Below are 16,300 nucleotides of genomic sequence, written 5' to 3' on the forward strand. Positions count from 1 at the left end.
ACCTACAGAGCGTTTGATCTCGTTGTATACCTTTAATTTTTTTATATAATAGCATAGAAATGAATAGACTTTAGACGGAAGATGAATACAATATAATATATAATGATGACGTGAGATTATAATCGCGAGTAATGGTGTACTTGTGAGATAGATGTGATCAAGAGATTGATTATTTTAATAAACTGAGAGACGTCTTGATTCGAGTGAAGTTATGGTTAACTATAGAACTCGTGACAATAGTAGTACGTCTCGTCAAGGACTCGATCAGTGAGTGAGTGAGGATTCATGCATTGTCCTTCTAATTTATATACATGCATTACATAATATATTACAAGAGATATTGTAAAATAAATTATGGTTTATGGCCTTTCTGCTTCACAAATCTAATTAGTGGGCTAAAATTGAAACTGTCGTAAAACATTTGAGATCTTTGTTAAAAGAGGGAATCATTGTATTTTTTTCCACTCATTTTTTATTAATTTATATGAAAAATAATTACAAGATAAAAATAACTTTTTATAAACAACGTTTTTAAATTTTCTATTGAATTATTATGCTCAATATGCTCAAACTTGTACTTGATATGAAGTAAATAAAAAACAAACAAACAATAATATAGAATACTGAAATTTCATTTTGACATTTCATTTTGATTTCCATAGTAACGCACGTATATATTAATAATTTTGTTGCTAAGACCACCCCCTTAGCAACTAATAATAGTCTTTTACTTTTTACGGATTTTTCTGAAATAACTTTCCATACAAAATAGAATTAACTGAACATGAATTCAATTCTGCTTAAAGATGGCTAAATTGTCATTTTGATTTCCATAGTAACGCACGTATATATTAATAATTGAGTTGCTAGGACCGACCACTTAGCAACCAATAATAGTGGATTGGATTACAGATTTCTTCCGAAATAACTTTTCATACAAAACAGAATTAACTGAAAATGAATTCAATTATACTTAAAGATGGCTAAAAGGCTATGCAGGCTTTAAAGAATGCATAGGCATCGTGTTCTGATATATTCTAAAAATTTCAAATGTCTAGCTAGTCGGGAAGTTAGTTAAAAATCGATTGCAAGATTTGTACTGGACAAAAGAGCACCGGACAAACAAGAATACGAGATAATAAAAACTTTGTTATAATAAAATGGATAGGAAACATATGGGTAATAACTCAATCTTCATTCAAACTCAGTTTATTTCTAATCTAGTTCGTTTTTATTTTATTCTCCATAAAAACTGATAAAAAATCAATCCCGAAAGTTTTGGGATCATGTTTACCAATATCGGGATTCATCGGTATCGAAAATAGTTCGGTATCTCAAGATTGGAATCCTTACTGGTGACCAATGTAGGCCCAAAGTATTTCTATTTTTAAAAAGTGTTCTTTAACGGTAAAATTTATATTCTATCTTTTTAAAAATCACCAAAGTAATAATCGATGATAATTCAATATAGTTTAAAAGATTTTCTGCTTTTTGAAAATCGGCATGATATTTTTGGCATGTTGACTTTCGTATACAAATTACTGGACACGAAAGCGCACAATATATTATTAATTGCGACAGTTTTCTCCGCCGATGTTAACTTTGTCAAGGACATCGTCAACCACGAATCGGCGGGTTTTCTTTGACCCGCTAGCGATGTCGATCTCAAGACAAAAGTCGACCAACAGTCGCCTCAAGTATAAAAAGGCGAATTCGCGAATCAACTTTATCATTTCGTTTGCAATCAACAAACTGATACAATCCCCTAAAATGGCATTCAAAGTGAGTAACAGTTCACAATATATGTTAATTACCTATATATAAAATTTATTATAAGTCAGCCAACAAGAGTTTTAATGTGACTCAACTCAAAGGAAATATTGATACTTTTTAAACATATTTTTATTTTTATTATAAGTACAATATTAATTGTCCTATACTTCTGTGAAAAGAATTAGCATACATTAAATTTACGAAATAAAATCAATGACGTCAAATTAAAATTTATTTTTGATGACAAGACACTGTTTTAAATAAAAAATATAAAATATTATTATAATTTATTCCACGTGATTTAATAGCCATCAAAACTTTCATCCATTTCAACAGGGTATCATCAAGAGGTCTTGATCATTATCGGAATGAGTATTATATAATATTGTGTTTTATGTTAATTATATCAACATAATTTAATGATCTGGGCCATTTTTTATTTGTCAATTTGTAATTTGAAGTCAAAATTGTCACCCCATTTCTAATATGACGTAAAAGAAAAATAACTGTAAAATTAATAAATGGATCTGGCTTTCATGTGGTAGAAATCAATTATAATGGTATTATAACAAAGTTATGTTTATTAATTCTAATTGCCATTTGGTTATAGAAAATATGTGTAGTTTTGGCATCCCTTCAGTAAACAATAGCATAGTTTATCAATCCGCTTAAAACGTAGCTATCCAGAATTCTATTTTCTTCGTAGTCCAATGCGAGAGCTCTGGGTTTGATTTCCGATGAGGTAACAATACATTTTAGTATCTCATTTTTACAAAGTATAGATGTTTGATTGTTTCACTTAAACTACTAAATTACTGTTTCACTACACTACTGTGATAAAGGCTCATGAACTTGTAGTGTTAAAAACAATAAAAATATCTCAAAACTAATAAAACGTAATTTTTTAGCACTGGGTAAGTAAATTTATTTATCTTGACTAAATACTATAAGTATATTATGTTTTATTAACGTTTTAATGTCGTATAAGCACACAACAAAACTTGCGTTGTCAAATTTAGTAATATTAAAAATAACAAATAATAATTTCTGTAAGTTTTTTTACAAATTGCATGTCTAATTATGAAGTACGCATAATCATCTTGGAGTAATATTAAAACCCAATCGTAAAAAATAGTATTTACTATAAATTAAAAAAAATACTAGGTAACAAAACAAGTGTCTAGTATTCCATTAATATGCTGTATTTTTCTACCAAGAAATTGCAGTAAAACAAAATTAAATAATAACTTTCACTATTTAATAAATAATCAACTAGTATTATTTTAATATGTTAAAAACGTGGATACGTTATATTATAATCACATATCATGATGATTGATGATATTATGATAATATGGCGACGGACTGTCTGCCACATCTTTCGTTTATCACTTTTGTGTAAAACTTTATTCATATTTATACAACCGACACCGAAATACTTTAATATATTCTCTGATTTATAACAATAATCATAGTACAATTTCCCAGTAATTACTTCTAGTTGCCTACTTAATTTAATACTCTCTGTGATTTAATGTTTAAAACCTCAAGTAAAGAGCTTTTATGAATAACATTCCATTGCAAAGTTTATTTTTCTATAAACTTTTCAAAGTTTTGTATTGTTATAATAAACATTTTGAGTCCTTGAGTTTGTCTGTTATCCTTCTTTATGGTAACTTTAGATTATAAATATTATACTTTACTTAATGACTTTGTCGCGTACTCTACGATGTACAATTCGGTAGTTACACATTATGTTTTATCTAACATATTTTTTTAATTTAATACCGCATAGCTACACTCATAATCTACGACTATCGTATATCGACTATCTACGACTTTCGGTGCAAACACACTTGGAAAATGTGTGAATTTGAAGTGCTACATAAACGAACATGTTCTTAGTACCTACTTCAATGCAGACACTTGATAAAATATTTATAATGCGTTAATAAAGGATACGCCCTCGATTGCAAAGCAGTAATGTGTCGGCTTATATTGTCGCGGGTCTCCGATTTGAATCCCAAATCTCGCAAATTTACATGCTATTTTCCAATCTAGAATATGGACCTAATAGTTTGAGCAAGTGACTGAAATCTGTTAATACGACTTTCACACGGTGAAGATCCATGCAATCTTCTTAGGATTGAACATGGTGATATAAAGATTACATTATAAATTTGTCATAATCATAATTCAATTCATTCATTCTGACTACTATTCGTACCAATTGATCTTACGCGTGAACTTGTCAATCTTGTCACTTAGAAACATTAGATTTGAATTAATTGTTTTGACGTTATAATATATTATATATATTTGATTAACAATGCCATCTTCGCCAGATATAGTTGAGTACTAAAATGTCCGCTTCCTAAAATGTATGTACATGACGTGTATGGGCTTAATAGTTTTTCTCGTAAAACTTTTATTAGACGGCCAAAATTCACACTGAATTGTAGATCAAAAAAAAATTCTAACCTTATTATTCAATTAATTTATCGCTTTTCTTAAATGTATCGATTCCTGCTGGGTGTCTTACTCTTTTCAAAAAAGCTTTTTTCTATTGGTTATAATATATTTTCTCAGATGTGAATTATTCTTTGAATAAAAAAATAGTTAATTAAAAATTATTAACAAGTTCAAGTAAGTAACAACAAAAATCTTTGAGTGATCCGTGACTTCGGTTAGTAATTAAAGTAATACCTACTTTGATTTAAAATACAAAAGCCGATAGCCAATATTAACTCAATTAGGAAAGCGCTTCAGAGAGTATTAAAAGCCATTAGCTAAATTTCTCGCAATTAAGTAAGGCGCCTATAGCATAGTGGTCTATGTGCATGGGCGCGAAACCCGAGAGATGCAAGTGCAATTCCTGCTGGGTGGCTTGCTTTTTTCAAAAATGATTTTTTCGACCGGTTATAATAAATATTTTCTCAAAAGTGTTTTCAAAATTATGTTTGTTAAATGTATTAAATAAGTAGGTGGCGTAGGTGCCATACTTCTTTGTGATTTTATATTATAATATAATTCGATGTATAATTTTTAAGTCACGTATACCCACAACTTTTTGATAATTTTTAACAAAGTAATTGCCAACTGAGACCTTTTATTAATCTGATACAAAATACCATACGATTACGTAATTACGTGTCCTAGTAACGTTTTCATGTGTTTCATTTCGCCCATACTAATCGGTCGTAAAATAAACGCATATTTCATCTTTAATTGAGCAAGATACTGATCAAAATATTTTAAAAGTCAAGTCATAATTGACAAGTTCAACCAACCAGTACAAAAGAAGCAAGGTAAACCGCCTCTGTCTATGAAATCAAGAGAAAAATAATTAAAGTAATTGTGCATTTTAGTATAGTTGTATATCATTTAATTGGACACCGTATGACTATCAATGTATCATAATATATAAAGAGTGTCCAGAATTGGGGTGTGGATATAATGGTTACATGTAAATTATACGTATTACATTTCTCCGTAGTACAGTTTGCCGTGAGCTTTCTTATCGAAAGTGATGAGTGTCTACTATACGGTCTCCAATTTTATTAGATTCAATATGAGCATTAATCCAATTTTCATAGCTGATTTTGGCAAAATTCATAAATTCAATAATGAAAACCTGACCTTACCTAACGTAACCTAATCTAACCTGACAAATAATCCTGTATATCGGTTATTTTCAAAATTCGTTTGCTACTGGCTTCCTGTAAAGTGTAAACCGAAAAGAACCGTATTTTATTTGGACATGAATTTTATGTCAGTACTATAATACGACCCAAAGAGGTTGGACGGTCTTTACTATACGGCCATATATTTACGATACAACTTTCACGGTATAGTAACGGCGAACTGCATACGTACAAGTGTCTGGGCATGTATCAATGTATTATAATATATTAAGAGTGTCCAGAATTGGGGTGTACATATCATAATCGAGGGCTTAGTGTCAAACAACACTATCTACAAAAGTGCAACTTTACAGGAGAGCCAAAAATCGTTATTTTAGATTCTTGTTACTCAACAAGGGAAATGTTTATTTAAAACTTAATGTTAATATTTTATAATTTATTGTGTATTGTACATTTATCTTGCTTATGATGATGTTAAAATTTATAGGGATAGTTTTTAAAAAATATGAAAACAAGGGTTACTTATGTAGTTAGCGTTAAACTTTACTGACGATTTAATAAAAAATTAGAAAAAATTGACATAATGTTGTTTGACTATCATGTAGCCGTAAATGTAAAATAACGTTATCTCAAAAAAAAAAAAAACCATTTTTTGTAGATAACGTTGTCTGACTTTAAGCACTCGAATATTCTCTGGCATAAATAAGAATTTGTTTACTCTTTTCTCTGTTCCTTTTCGTCTTCATAGAATGGTTGCAATGCGTAATACATAGTACCGATGTATATATTAAATTTACTATTTTTTTAATCTAAAATTAATATTGAAGCTGAATAATCCTTTCAAAGGTCACTATTTAATCAATTCTAAGGAGACAAATACTTAGCAAAAAACTGCACAAAATAAATTACCTTTTCATTCAGGCGGCGAAAAAAACAATATATTTCGATTTTATACTTTCATACAGAGGTATAGGTAAATCATTCTACAGTGACACCATAGGCGATTCGCACGTGTATTGAATTGCTTGCGACAATGCCTGTTTCAATGCTAGCAAACAATACCACTGCAACTGCAAGCCGTATTTGCCGTACCCATGGTGCCTCTGTAAAACGATTTACCTATACTTCATTCCAGCTTTTGCACATACCGATTTGTTAGACATTCCAGCTTTCTAATATTGTGTTGTCACATTTATATTACAAGACCCTTATCCAATCTTCGTCGTTAAGAAACATCTCATTATATTAGACACCCTCTCTATTAGAACGTGACAACACAATATATATACGACTTCTTATAAGTCATTACCAAACTTAAAGAAAATACTGATTGTCATTTTTTCAATCTTCTACAGATCGTAGTCCTGTGCTCCATGCTGGCTCTTGCCAACGCTGGATACGAAATCACCAGCGGAGACATGAACATCCACCGCAGCTACGGAAACCTTGGTCAGATCTCCACCTACTCCAAGACCATCGATACACCCTTCTCCAGCGTTAGCAAACACGACGTGAGAGTGAGCAACCCAGGAGTCGCCGTACACGCCGCTCCATTGGCTTACTCCCACGGACCAGCCTACGCACCAGCGGCTTATGCCCATGGACCAGCATATGCTCAAGCTCCAGTTGCTTATGCCTCCGCCCCAGTTCACGCTCCCCTCGCTTATTCCGCCCCAGTAGCCAGCTATGCTGCTCCTTTGGCTTATTCCGCTCCTGTTGCCAAGTACGCCGCTCCTCTGGCTTATGCCGCCCCAGTGGCTAAGTACGCCGCCCCTCTGTCTTACGCTTCTCCAGCTGTGTCATATGGCGCACCAATTGCTAAGGTTGCCGCCGGCCCTGCTCTCCTCGGAGTCGCTTACTCCGCCGCTCCTGCCGTCTCCCACATGACCTACTCCAACGGTGTTGGACTCGCGTACTCTTGGTAAACAATATCCTCGCTGATCTTCTCACCACTGTCTTCAATCAATATCTTCAATTGCATAATCTTCACCCTTATATTATATATCTATACAGTTCCTATGTTCTTTCTCACTATAATCTTGCCTTTATCTTTTTAAGTTATTTATTATTCTATTGTAATTATTTATTTATTTTCTAATAAAGCGTAAAAGATTAATCTATGTTTGTCTTTCATTTAATTTAAAACTTTCTTCTTTATATAAATATACAAGATCATCTGTATAGTCATTAATTATTTTTAAAAAACAAATAATTCGGAATACCTAGAAAAATACTTAGAAAAAGTATGTTGAAAATAATATCGAGTCCCAGCGGGAGACGATCCAACATCCATCAGATTCCAGCAAATGTATTTTACCAATTATTAAACAACTTCCACCGTACCAAATCACGCCTAAATTAACCAAAAACTATGCGTCAAATATGGTTTATTGTGTCGACCATTTTTCGCAATTGTGAATATATGTATAAAATAGGTAACAATAGGTACCAATGGCAAAGGGTAGAGGTAGGCTGTTATGATCCGATATAAATAGTGCTCACTAAACTTTGTTTATTTGTTTTCATCGTGCTAAGACTGCAATGTGTAAATAGTATTTGTTAGTTTTTTTTAAATTCAATTAAACTTTGTCTAATCGAAGCCATAGTAGATAATAATAGTCAAACAATGTTCATTTACCTGTAAATACTCGTATCTAAAATTATGCCAGTAAACCATACATCATTTTAGATATTTTACAGATGGAAGAATATTGATTATGGTTTGGTAAGGCAGGGCTTAATAAATTTAACTTTTAAATTTAACTTAAAGCTACCCAGAATATATTATAATATATTAAAGAACGAACATTCCATTTTTAAATCGTATGTTGTATCTGTTAAATAAAAAATTGAATAAAAAATAGTTAACGTAAACAAAATAATTATTATTATTGATAAAAAATACGTCAAAAATATTAGATACGGACCAATTTTTAGTAAAAGTAACTCTTTCAGATAAAATAATGAATAATTAATATTAAATATAAATATTTAACAAAATCATAACATAACACTCTCATGCATGATTCAAGAGCTCCGATACAATAAGAGTTAAAATATTTATTTATTCATTAAATTTGTGTTTTATCTTCTGCTTCGGTAATAATAATATAAGGCTTCAATGAATATGTAAATTAATATTATCCCTATGTTTATTAAAGCCTTCTAATTAATAGTCGTTATATTATGAAAATACATTGAACATACACAGTTTGAAAACACTTCTGAGAAAGATAAATATAAACAATAGAAAAAAATACGACATCCATCAGGATCGAACCTGCGGTTATCGGGATTCGCGACCACGTTCATTGACCACGATGCTATAGGCATATTATCTAACTACGACGAATTTTAACTAATGTCTCTTACGATACTCTTAGATACTGAGTTAGGTACTATTGATAATTGGCTTTTGTATTTTAAATCAAAGTATGTAATAATTACCTTAATTACTAATCGACGTTACAGTCAAATTATATTTCAGTTAAAATTGTTCATCTGAAGCGGATGAAACCGGTCCAGATATAATTAATAAAAGTGGAAAATTTACTATGAAAATTTGCGTTGTATTAAATTAAATTAATAATACTGTGCATTTCCACCACGAATTGACGGTTAACACAATAAAAGAAATTCAATAAAAAAGAATGCTACATTCTTAAATCTTGTAAATTATTCGTTGAATAAAAAATAGTTAAGTAATAAAAAATATTTTGTTATAAAAATAACATCAACCGAGCCCTATGCACAACAAAATAACAACAAAACACTATCCAGAAAGCTTTTCATAGTTATTATCGAGTTGTCTATGGTCCACCAAATCTGCAATAGCGTCGTTCTGTTTTTCTATTGAAAATATAACCATATATAAAAATTCTCTTTTTCATAATTTAGGTAAATTATTTTGTAATTGTTAAACGATGACAAAAATATGAAAAATATACAAAATAAATTCAATAACTATAAATACACAAATAATATTTAATAAAAATGATTAAATGTCTCCGCAATTAGTGAATAATATAAGTTATTTTTTGACCATGTTTTTCCCGATACGGTAACACTTGCCGTTGAAATGTCAGATTTTGTCATTTACAATTATTACAAATATATGCCATGATGTGAATAATTATATAGAGTGATTAAAACTAATATTACCATGTTGGTGTGTAGGTAACTAAGTACTTATATATTTCAACTACCTATCTATTGGTTTAATATTACATAAATATCTAAATCTGAATAAGAAAAGTTAATTCATAATTCATTGATACTGACATTTCAATTCGATAATCGGTTTTACCAAATTAAGACATGTACAGAATCAAGAAAGTAAAGGAAAATATTTCGTATTAAATGTCACGGATATTTAATAGTTGTTCAATACCCATATTGAGATCATTTGTTAAATGAATTTGAGTGTATTGGCCGTTTTAAAGACACGTCAATTTATTTTGACAGCAGCTGTCAGTGGTAAATGGCAATACGGAAGAGGGGCAAGGGAGCGAGTTCATAACAAAAGTAGTATATGGTTAAGGATTCCTTATTTCTATAATCTATAAATAGTTAACAGATGGATTTCGGCCACTTACAATTTTTACTGTTATTTTATGGTAAGTACGAATTGAGCATCGCGCTCCTAGAGGGTAATTTATTTGGTTTGAATATCGAATCCAAATATTATGTTCGATAAGGTAGAGTAAAAATTTGATAACAAAGATATAAGCCTATTAATTGGTCAGTATATTATATGATAATATTCAGCAGTGGCTAATTTACAATAAGCGTGTCACGTTTGGCACGTAAATAATCGAGGAATCATATTGTTAAGCCTCAACCACTGGCTCGCAAAATGTCCTAATCTACATAACACTTGGTTAAAGTGGCAGTAATGATTGAAATATTTTGAAAAGAAGAGATAAAAAGAGCTCTTGACTTGGCGGTAAAATTTGAAAAATTAACAAAAAAAGTCGATTAAAGTTAAAAAAAAAAAATGTTTTTTGGCGTCTAAATATAAAAAGATTTCATCCTTTGGCCTAATAAATATAAACTTAATAAAATTCTATACAACATATTAGAGATAGGTACGACAATTTCAATATTAAATGTTATATTTTTCCTGAAATGTCATAGTTTATTTATAGGTGTTCTGTTTTGTCAACGTTCTGTTTCTTCGTATTCATCTTCTGTTATAAGACATATTATCATGTTTTGTTTATCATCGTGTGTGATAATTAATTTTTTGATTTTGCTGCATAGGTACGTAATATGAACACAGGTTGTACCTAAGTTTAAAATTGTGGCATTTTTATTCATTTCCCGTTTCATCAAATCTTTTAGAATCTTCCATAACAGCTTCAAAATTTATTTTATATTCCAACAAGGAATTTAAATTCACACTTATGTTTTAATATATTATAATTTATGTTCGCGTCTTTTTTTTAAAAGATCTCAGGAATTCCTTATTATCATAAAATATTTTTGACAGTGCTTCATTCATAATTTCAAACAACTTCAGTAAAAATGTAGTATTTCATTTGCTTTAGAATACGTAAAAGGACAAATTTAATATCAGTCATTATTTTAATAAGATCATAATACACCTAGCACTTTATTCCAAAATTTTAAATTCTTCTCAAAGAAAATTGAAAATGGAATCCCTGCTATTTTCTGTTTACCAAAATGTTATGATAAATCTCAATGCGGAGTTTCTTTCATAATATCACAGGCATGATTCATTTTTATTTTTATGATAAAATGGATTACAATATTTTGAAGGTACCTCTGTTGGTACTATATTTAAAAACAGAATTTACTTGTAAAATATTATGACGTCGAATGTTTTTGTTTTGATTTAAATCATTAAACTAAAGTAGGTACCTACTTAACCTACTTACAATTTCAATATTAACATAATTAACATGCTAGGTGTATTATTATCTACTTAAATACTCTAAAATACTGTGTGGGCCTTAGCAGCCTCCAGCGCATGCCTCCAGGCCTATATATCTTGAGCTTTTAATTATCCAGTTTTTAATACCAAGTGTAAAGGTACCTACAACATAAAATGTAGTACTTATTCCACATTGTTTAATAATAATCAGGACCTGCTTCGTCCTCTTCAATGGTAGGTACATTGTCAACTGATTCAAAATATCCAATTATTACGCCTAGCAATTTTTCCATTGTTGAGGAAGGAAAAAGCATAGATAGAATAATTCCAGCGGAATTTACCAATTCCAAAAGTACACTTTGATTTTTTTACAAATAACCTGCACTATGAATTAATACACTATTTAAACTTCCTTGTTATATAATATAAAGACAATTTACATAAATAACGAAGTTGTTACATTTACTATATATGAACTTTGGCACCTGCACTTGGCTGTTTTGTGTGAAGAACGATAAAGCATTTATTTATAGGTTTAGGAGTTTGAAAGCATGCTTAATAACAAAATGGCATCAAAATATAATTTTTGGTCAAAATTGCAGTTTGCAGATTAACCAGTCGAAGTACAGCGAGCATTTACCGACCAAGGGCCATACAATGCGAATATCACTCAATCCATAATGGCGAACGCGTACATTCGCCTTTTGAAAATGGAACGTTACAATCTTTTCTTAAATTTTAAATATTTATTTTTTAGTAGAGATTTTATTTATTTATTGTTATTTTTCAATTAATAATTTTGTATTTGAAATAAAATAACGATGTAGATTTAACTGCTTAGATTTATTAATAAATAAATAATTACAATAATAAAAATACAAAAATAAATAAATACATATTCAACAGATATAAATTAGATTCGGAAGAAAAAGTGAGAGATTTAGAATAAAAGAGATTGCAAAAGATGATTCAATGGAGGTAATAATTAGCAAGGACATTGTTTACCAGGAGTAGGCGAGTCCAACACCGTTGGAGTAGGTCATGTGGGAGACGGCGGGGGCGGCTGAGTAAGCGACTCCGAGGAGAGCATGACCGGCGCCGACCTTGGCAATTGGTGCGCCATATGACACAGCTGGAGAAGCGTAAGACAGAGGGGCGGCGTACTTAGCCACTGGGGCGGCATAGGACAAAGGAGCAGCATAGCTGGCTACTGGGGCGGAATAAGCAAGGGGAGCGTGAACTGGGGCAGAGGCATAAGCTACTTGAGCTGGGGCATATGCTGGTCCATGAGCATAGGCTGCTGGAGCGTAAGATGCTCCATGAGAATAAGCCGCTGGGGCATAAGCTGGTCCGTGGGAGTAAGCCAATGGAGCGGCGTGTACTGCTACTCCTGGGTTGCTAACTCTCACGTCGTGCTTGCTGACACTGGAAAAAGGTGTGTCGATGGTCTTGGAGAAGGTGGCGACCTGGCCGAGGTTTCCGTAGCTGCGGTGGATGTTCTGCTCTCCGCTGGTGATTTCGTATCCAGCGTTGGCAAGAGCCAGCATGGAACACAGGACTACGATCTAAAAATATGTATGTTATTTACTTTAAATTATAGATGTACGGTTAACATTAAAAATAGAGAAAGAATAATATTATTCTACACGTGATTGGTATGAGCTTATTATTTTTACTCTTTTTTTTAATATCTATTCAATAGTCTTGTGGCAACTCTTAAAATACATGAATACATCACATACATGATTTAAAATTAAAATTATTTAAACAATACATGAAAACATACCCATTCAATTTAATAATGGCCAACTTTGTCTGCCTTTATGGACATGTTCATTTAATCGACATAAACAGAATCTTGAGTTTATTTACAATGTCAATCCTATCAATGCATATCACAGATCGTAATTTAACTAAGCAGCGAATTCAGTAAGATACTTATCTTTAGTGTGTAGCTGTAGTATAGTAGCGATCAAATATATATTGTTTAATGTATCAAATTATTCTGCAATAATATATTCCCAGCGAATCAATTTCCAGTAAACAAATCTTAGCTAGATCAGCAAGTTGATTGGCGATATTAGATACGGTATATTACTACATCATATCACCGCACATTATATTATTACGGTGTATTAGCCGAATAATCATTTTTCATGGTATCATATTTTCTTACGACGGTAATAATAAATAAAATTTCACAAACTACTCGATTTAAAACGCTGACTCTATAATTAGTCCAATATGATTATGTACCAGAATTTAATGTTAATGTATTACTTTTTATTGTATAAATAACGAAGAATAATTTATCTAAATGTCAATCGAATCCAAGTACTTAGCTCGTAACTATCATTGTATAATATACTATTGTACCGATACGCTGCTAATAAATCATTATCCTCTACCTACACATCGAACACCACACTATTGACCCAACAAGTGTAATTTTATATGTGTGTACATATATTATTTAATTGATTATAACTGATTATACAATAATATTATAAATACTTAATAATTAATTATAAAATGTTTTATATAAAACAAAAACTATTTTTTAACATAATATTGTCATTGATTTATATATACCTCAGATATTTATTTTTTTAAAAGAGGTAAAACAATGAACGTTTCAGTAAGTATCTTAATAACGTACCGATTTATCTAAATAACAGGTAGTAAGGGAGCTCGTCATCATCGAGTGTTTTCAATAATTCAGATATAATAACTACGTATTATAATATACATACATTAACATTACCATGTTCGATTATAAAAGGATCGACTTGGTTACTTATTTACGAGAAAATTACATAAGCCACGTCTATACTCTGGGACCAAACACACATTGATAAACAACGTATGAATTTGCCAGACCTGGGTTTCTAAGCCGGAATCCACGACATTGCAAGCCGTTATAATCATCGTGGCAATAATAAAACAATGTTTAAAATAATAAAAAAAAAAAAAAAATCTGTACACTTTGTTTTATTAAAATGAGGGATGGTGTTATTAACTTATTAATTAAGTTTAATTTTAAATTTTGGGAGTTTTACTAAATCATTTGGTCTAATTATTAATATAAAGGATATTATATAAAAAAACATTTTGACAAAATGATCACATTAGTGGGTTTAACAGATTAATGACGATAAACTCGTATAAAAAACTAATCGTTAAAATAAAAAAAACTCAGATTTCAAGATCACTTTTCTCTAGATTGAGTTTTAGTTAAATTTTGTTTTAATAAATAAATTTAAAAAATAGTTATTAGTTAGCAAGTTACTCACTTTGAATGCCATTTTTAGGTAAGTGTTGTCAATGGATCAACAAAAAATGTTTTGATACTCTGATTACTCCGCCTGGCCATTTTATACCGGCGACGAGCTTTCTTACCCCCAGATGGAGACCAACAAAATGTCTGCGAGGCTCCTTCGTCAAGGTGATGGCCACACGTGGCAGGACTGTCGCCACATTGGCCAAAAAAATATTTGCCATGGCTTGAACTAGTTTCGCGCGCTTTAACGATCTTGATAATAATATCACAAGACCCGTTTTGCCGAAAGCGAATTCGATATTCAAAAATGTTATTTTTTTATTTGAGCACATTCATATTTAATATTGTATTTTTTGTTGCAGTGATGTTTGTAAGAATATTTTTTAGTGAAATGTCTAGAGTGCAAGAAAAAAATACATTATTTTTTTGCATTTATTAAAACATATAAGTGACAAGTCGGTGCTTATTAACGATGGGCATGTTTTTGAAGTTCCGGTATGGTAAAGATTGGCCGGTATTAGTAGTTGTCATCGTTTCCAAGGGGCACCAGCGAGAAGGTTCTTCAGACTGAGAACCATGGTGGGGTGCAACCGAGATAACGTGATAAATTGGGGGATCTCCGATGACCAAGCCTGCAAGTGCGGTGAAATGCAGAGCATGGAGCACCTGTTTTCATGCAAGGCTTTCCCAGTAAGCTGCAATTTCGACGAGATCCTACAAGCCGAGGAAAATAGTGTTGCCTTCGCCAACTTCTGGAGCGGCACATTGTAGTAATTGAAGACCCGACACGACGAAGAAGAACGATGGGTGATTCACTCCTTATATTAAAATATATACGGTGGCGAAAAAAAGCTATGTGTACTTTAATGTGATGATTTGGAGAATCGTTCTAAGGAGTCGTCGGAGGGTTGTGAAAAGTAATTTTAAAATGTTATCAAAACTGCATCATTTGTTGTGAAAGTTACTTAGGGATATAAACAAAGAAACATGTATCACTTAAAAATACCCCAGAACAAAATTTTTAGGAAAAAATATTTTATTTGTAACGATTTTATCCATAAAATCCGGTTTAAATTTTAAAGAAATTTGAGAAACACTTTGCAGTTGCATGACTTATAGTTAATCATGTCGTAATATGGTAAGGCGGAAGTGGATAAATTGATAAAACACACCGCCTTGAATGTTATAAATCTTATGCTATATTTTTATGAATATTTTTTTAAACATAATAATTATATCGATACTTTAGGGAAACAACTCAAAAAAGCTTGTTCTGAGGTAATGGCGTTTGAAATTATTGCACTAACTCTAATTTTAATTTTATAGCCTTGGTTTTAGAAGAAAGTGAGTTTTTTTATATATATTCTAAAGAAAGCAACCCACAAAAAAAAATATTTTTTTGAAGAATCAATTTATGATTAATCCCAGAAAGTGTTATTCAATTTTATTACGAATTGAAGATTTTTTGACTTACATAATGTTTTAACTGAAACATAAACATAATACATTTATACATATAACGACATTATCAACTCAGTGGAAAAAAAAACCTTAAATTTTGAGCTGTTTTCTTATAGAAACAGGGTATCTATAATATATCTGATGCGTTTCCAAATTATATTAATATTCATTATATAATATTACGTTTTAAAATTTTGTGGATTATTTGTTAAATTCTAAAAATGATTTATTAGAAAAGAAACAATA

The 16,300-nt window shown here is 31.0% G+C and overlaps 2 protein-coding genes across 2 annotated transcripts; one reads left to right on the top strand and one right to left on the bottom strand.

Moving 5' to 3' along the window:
* The first annotated feature begins 1,770 nt into the window (after window positions 1-1,770).
* On the top strand, window positions 1,771-7,342 carry LOC147075867 (uncharacterized). The gene is made up of 2 exons (XM_085941812.1): window positions 1,771-1,782; window positions 6,773-7,342. The coding sequence occupies exons 1-2, from the start codon at window positions 1,771-1,773 to the stop codon at window positions 7,340-7,342; spliced, it is 582 nt and encodes a 193-aa protein (XP_085797938.1).
* Window positions 7,343-12,314: 4,972 nt separating this feature from the next.
* On the bottom strand, window positions 12,315-14,618 carry LOC147075868 (uncharacterized). The gene is made up of 2 exons (XM_085941852.1): window positions 14,607-14,618; window positions 12,315-12,878 (listed from the first exon to the last, which is right to left on the bottom strand). Exons 1-2 carry the CDS (start codon window positions 14,616-14,618, stop codon window positions 12,315-12,317), a joined length of 576 nt encoding a protein of 191 aa, XP_085797978.1.
* Window positions 14,619-16,300: the final 1,682 nt, after the last annotated feature.

This window comes from Rhyacophila brunnea, unplaced genomic scaffold (assembly GCF_057557595.1).
Source record: "Rhyacophila brunnea isolate RB1 unplaced genomic scaffold, BYU_Rbru_1.0 scaffold_14, whole genome shotgun sequence".
In the NCBI taxonomy this organism is placed as follows: domain Eukaryota; kingdom Metazoa; phylum Arthropoda; class Insecta; order Trichoptera; family Rhyacophilidae; genus Rhyacophila; species Rhyacophila brunnea.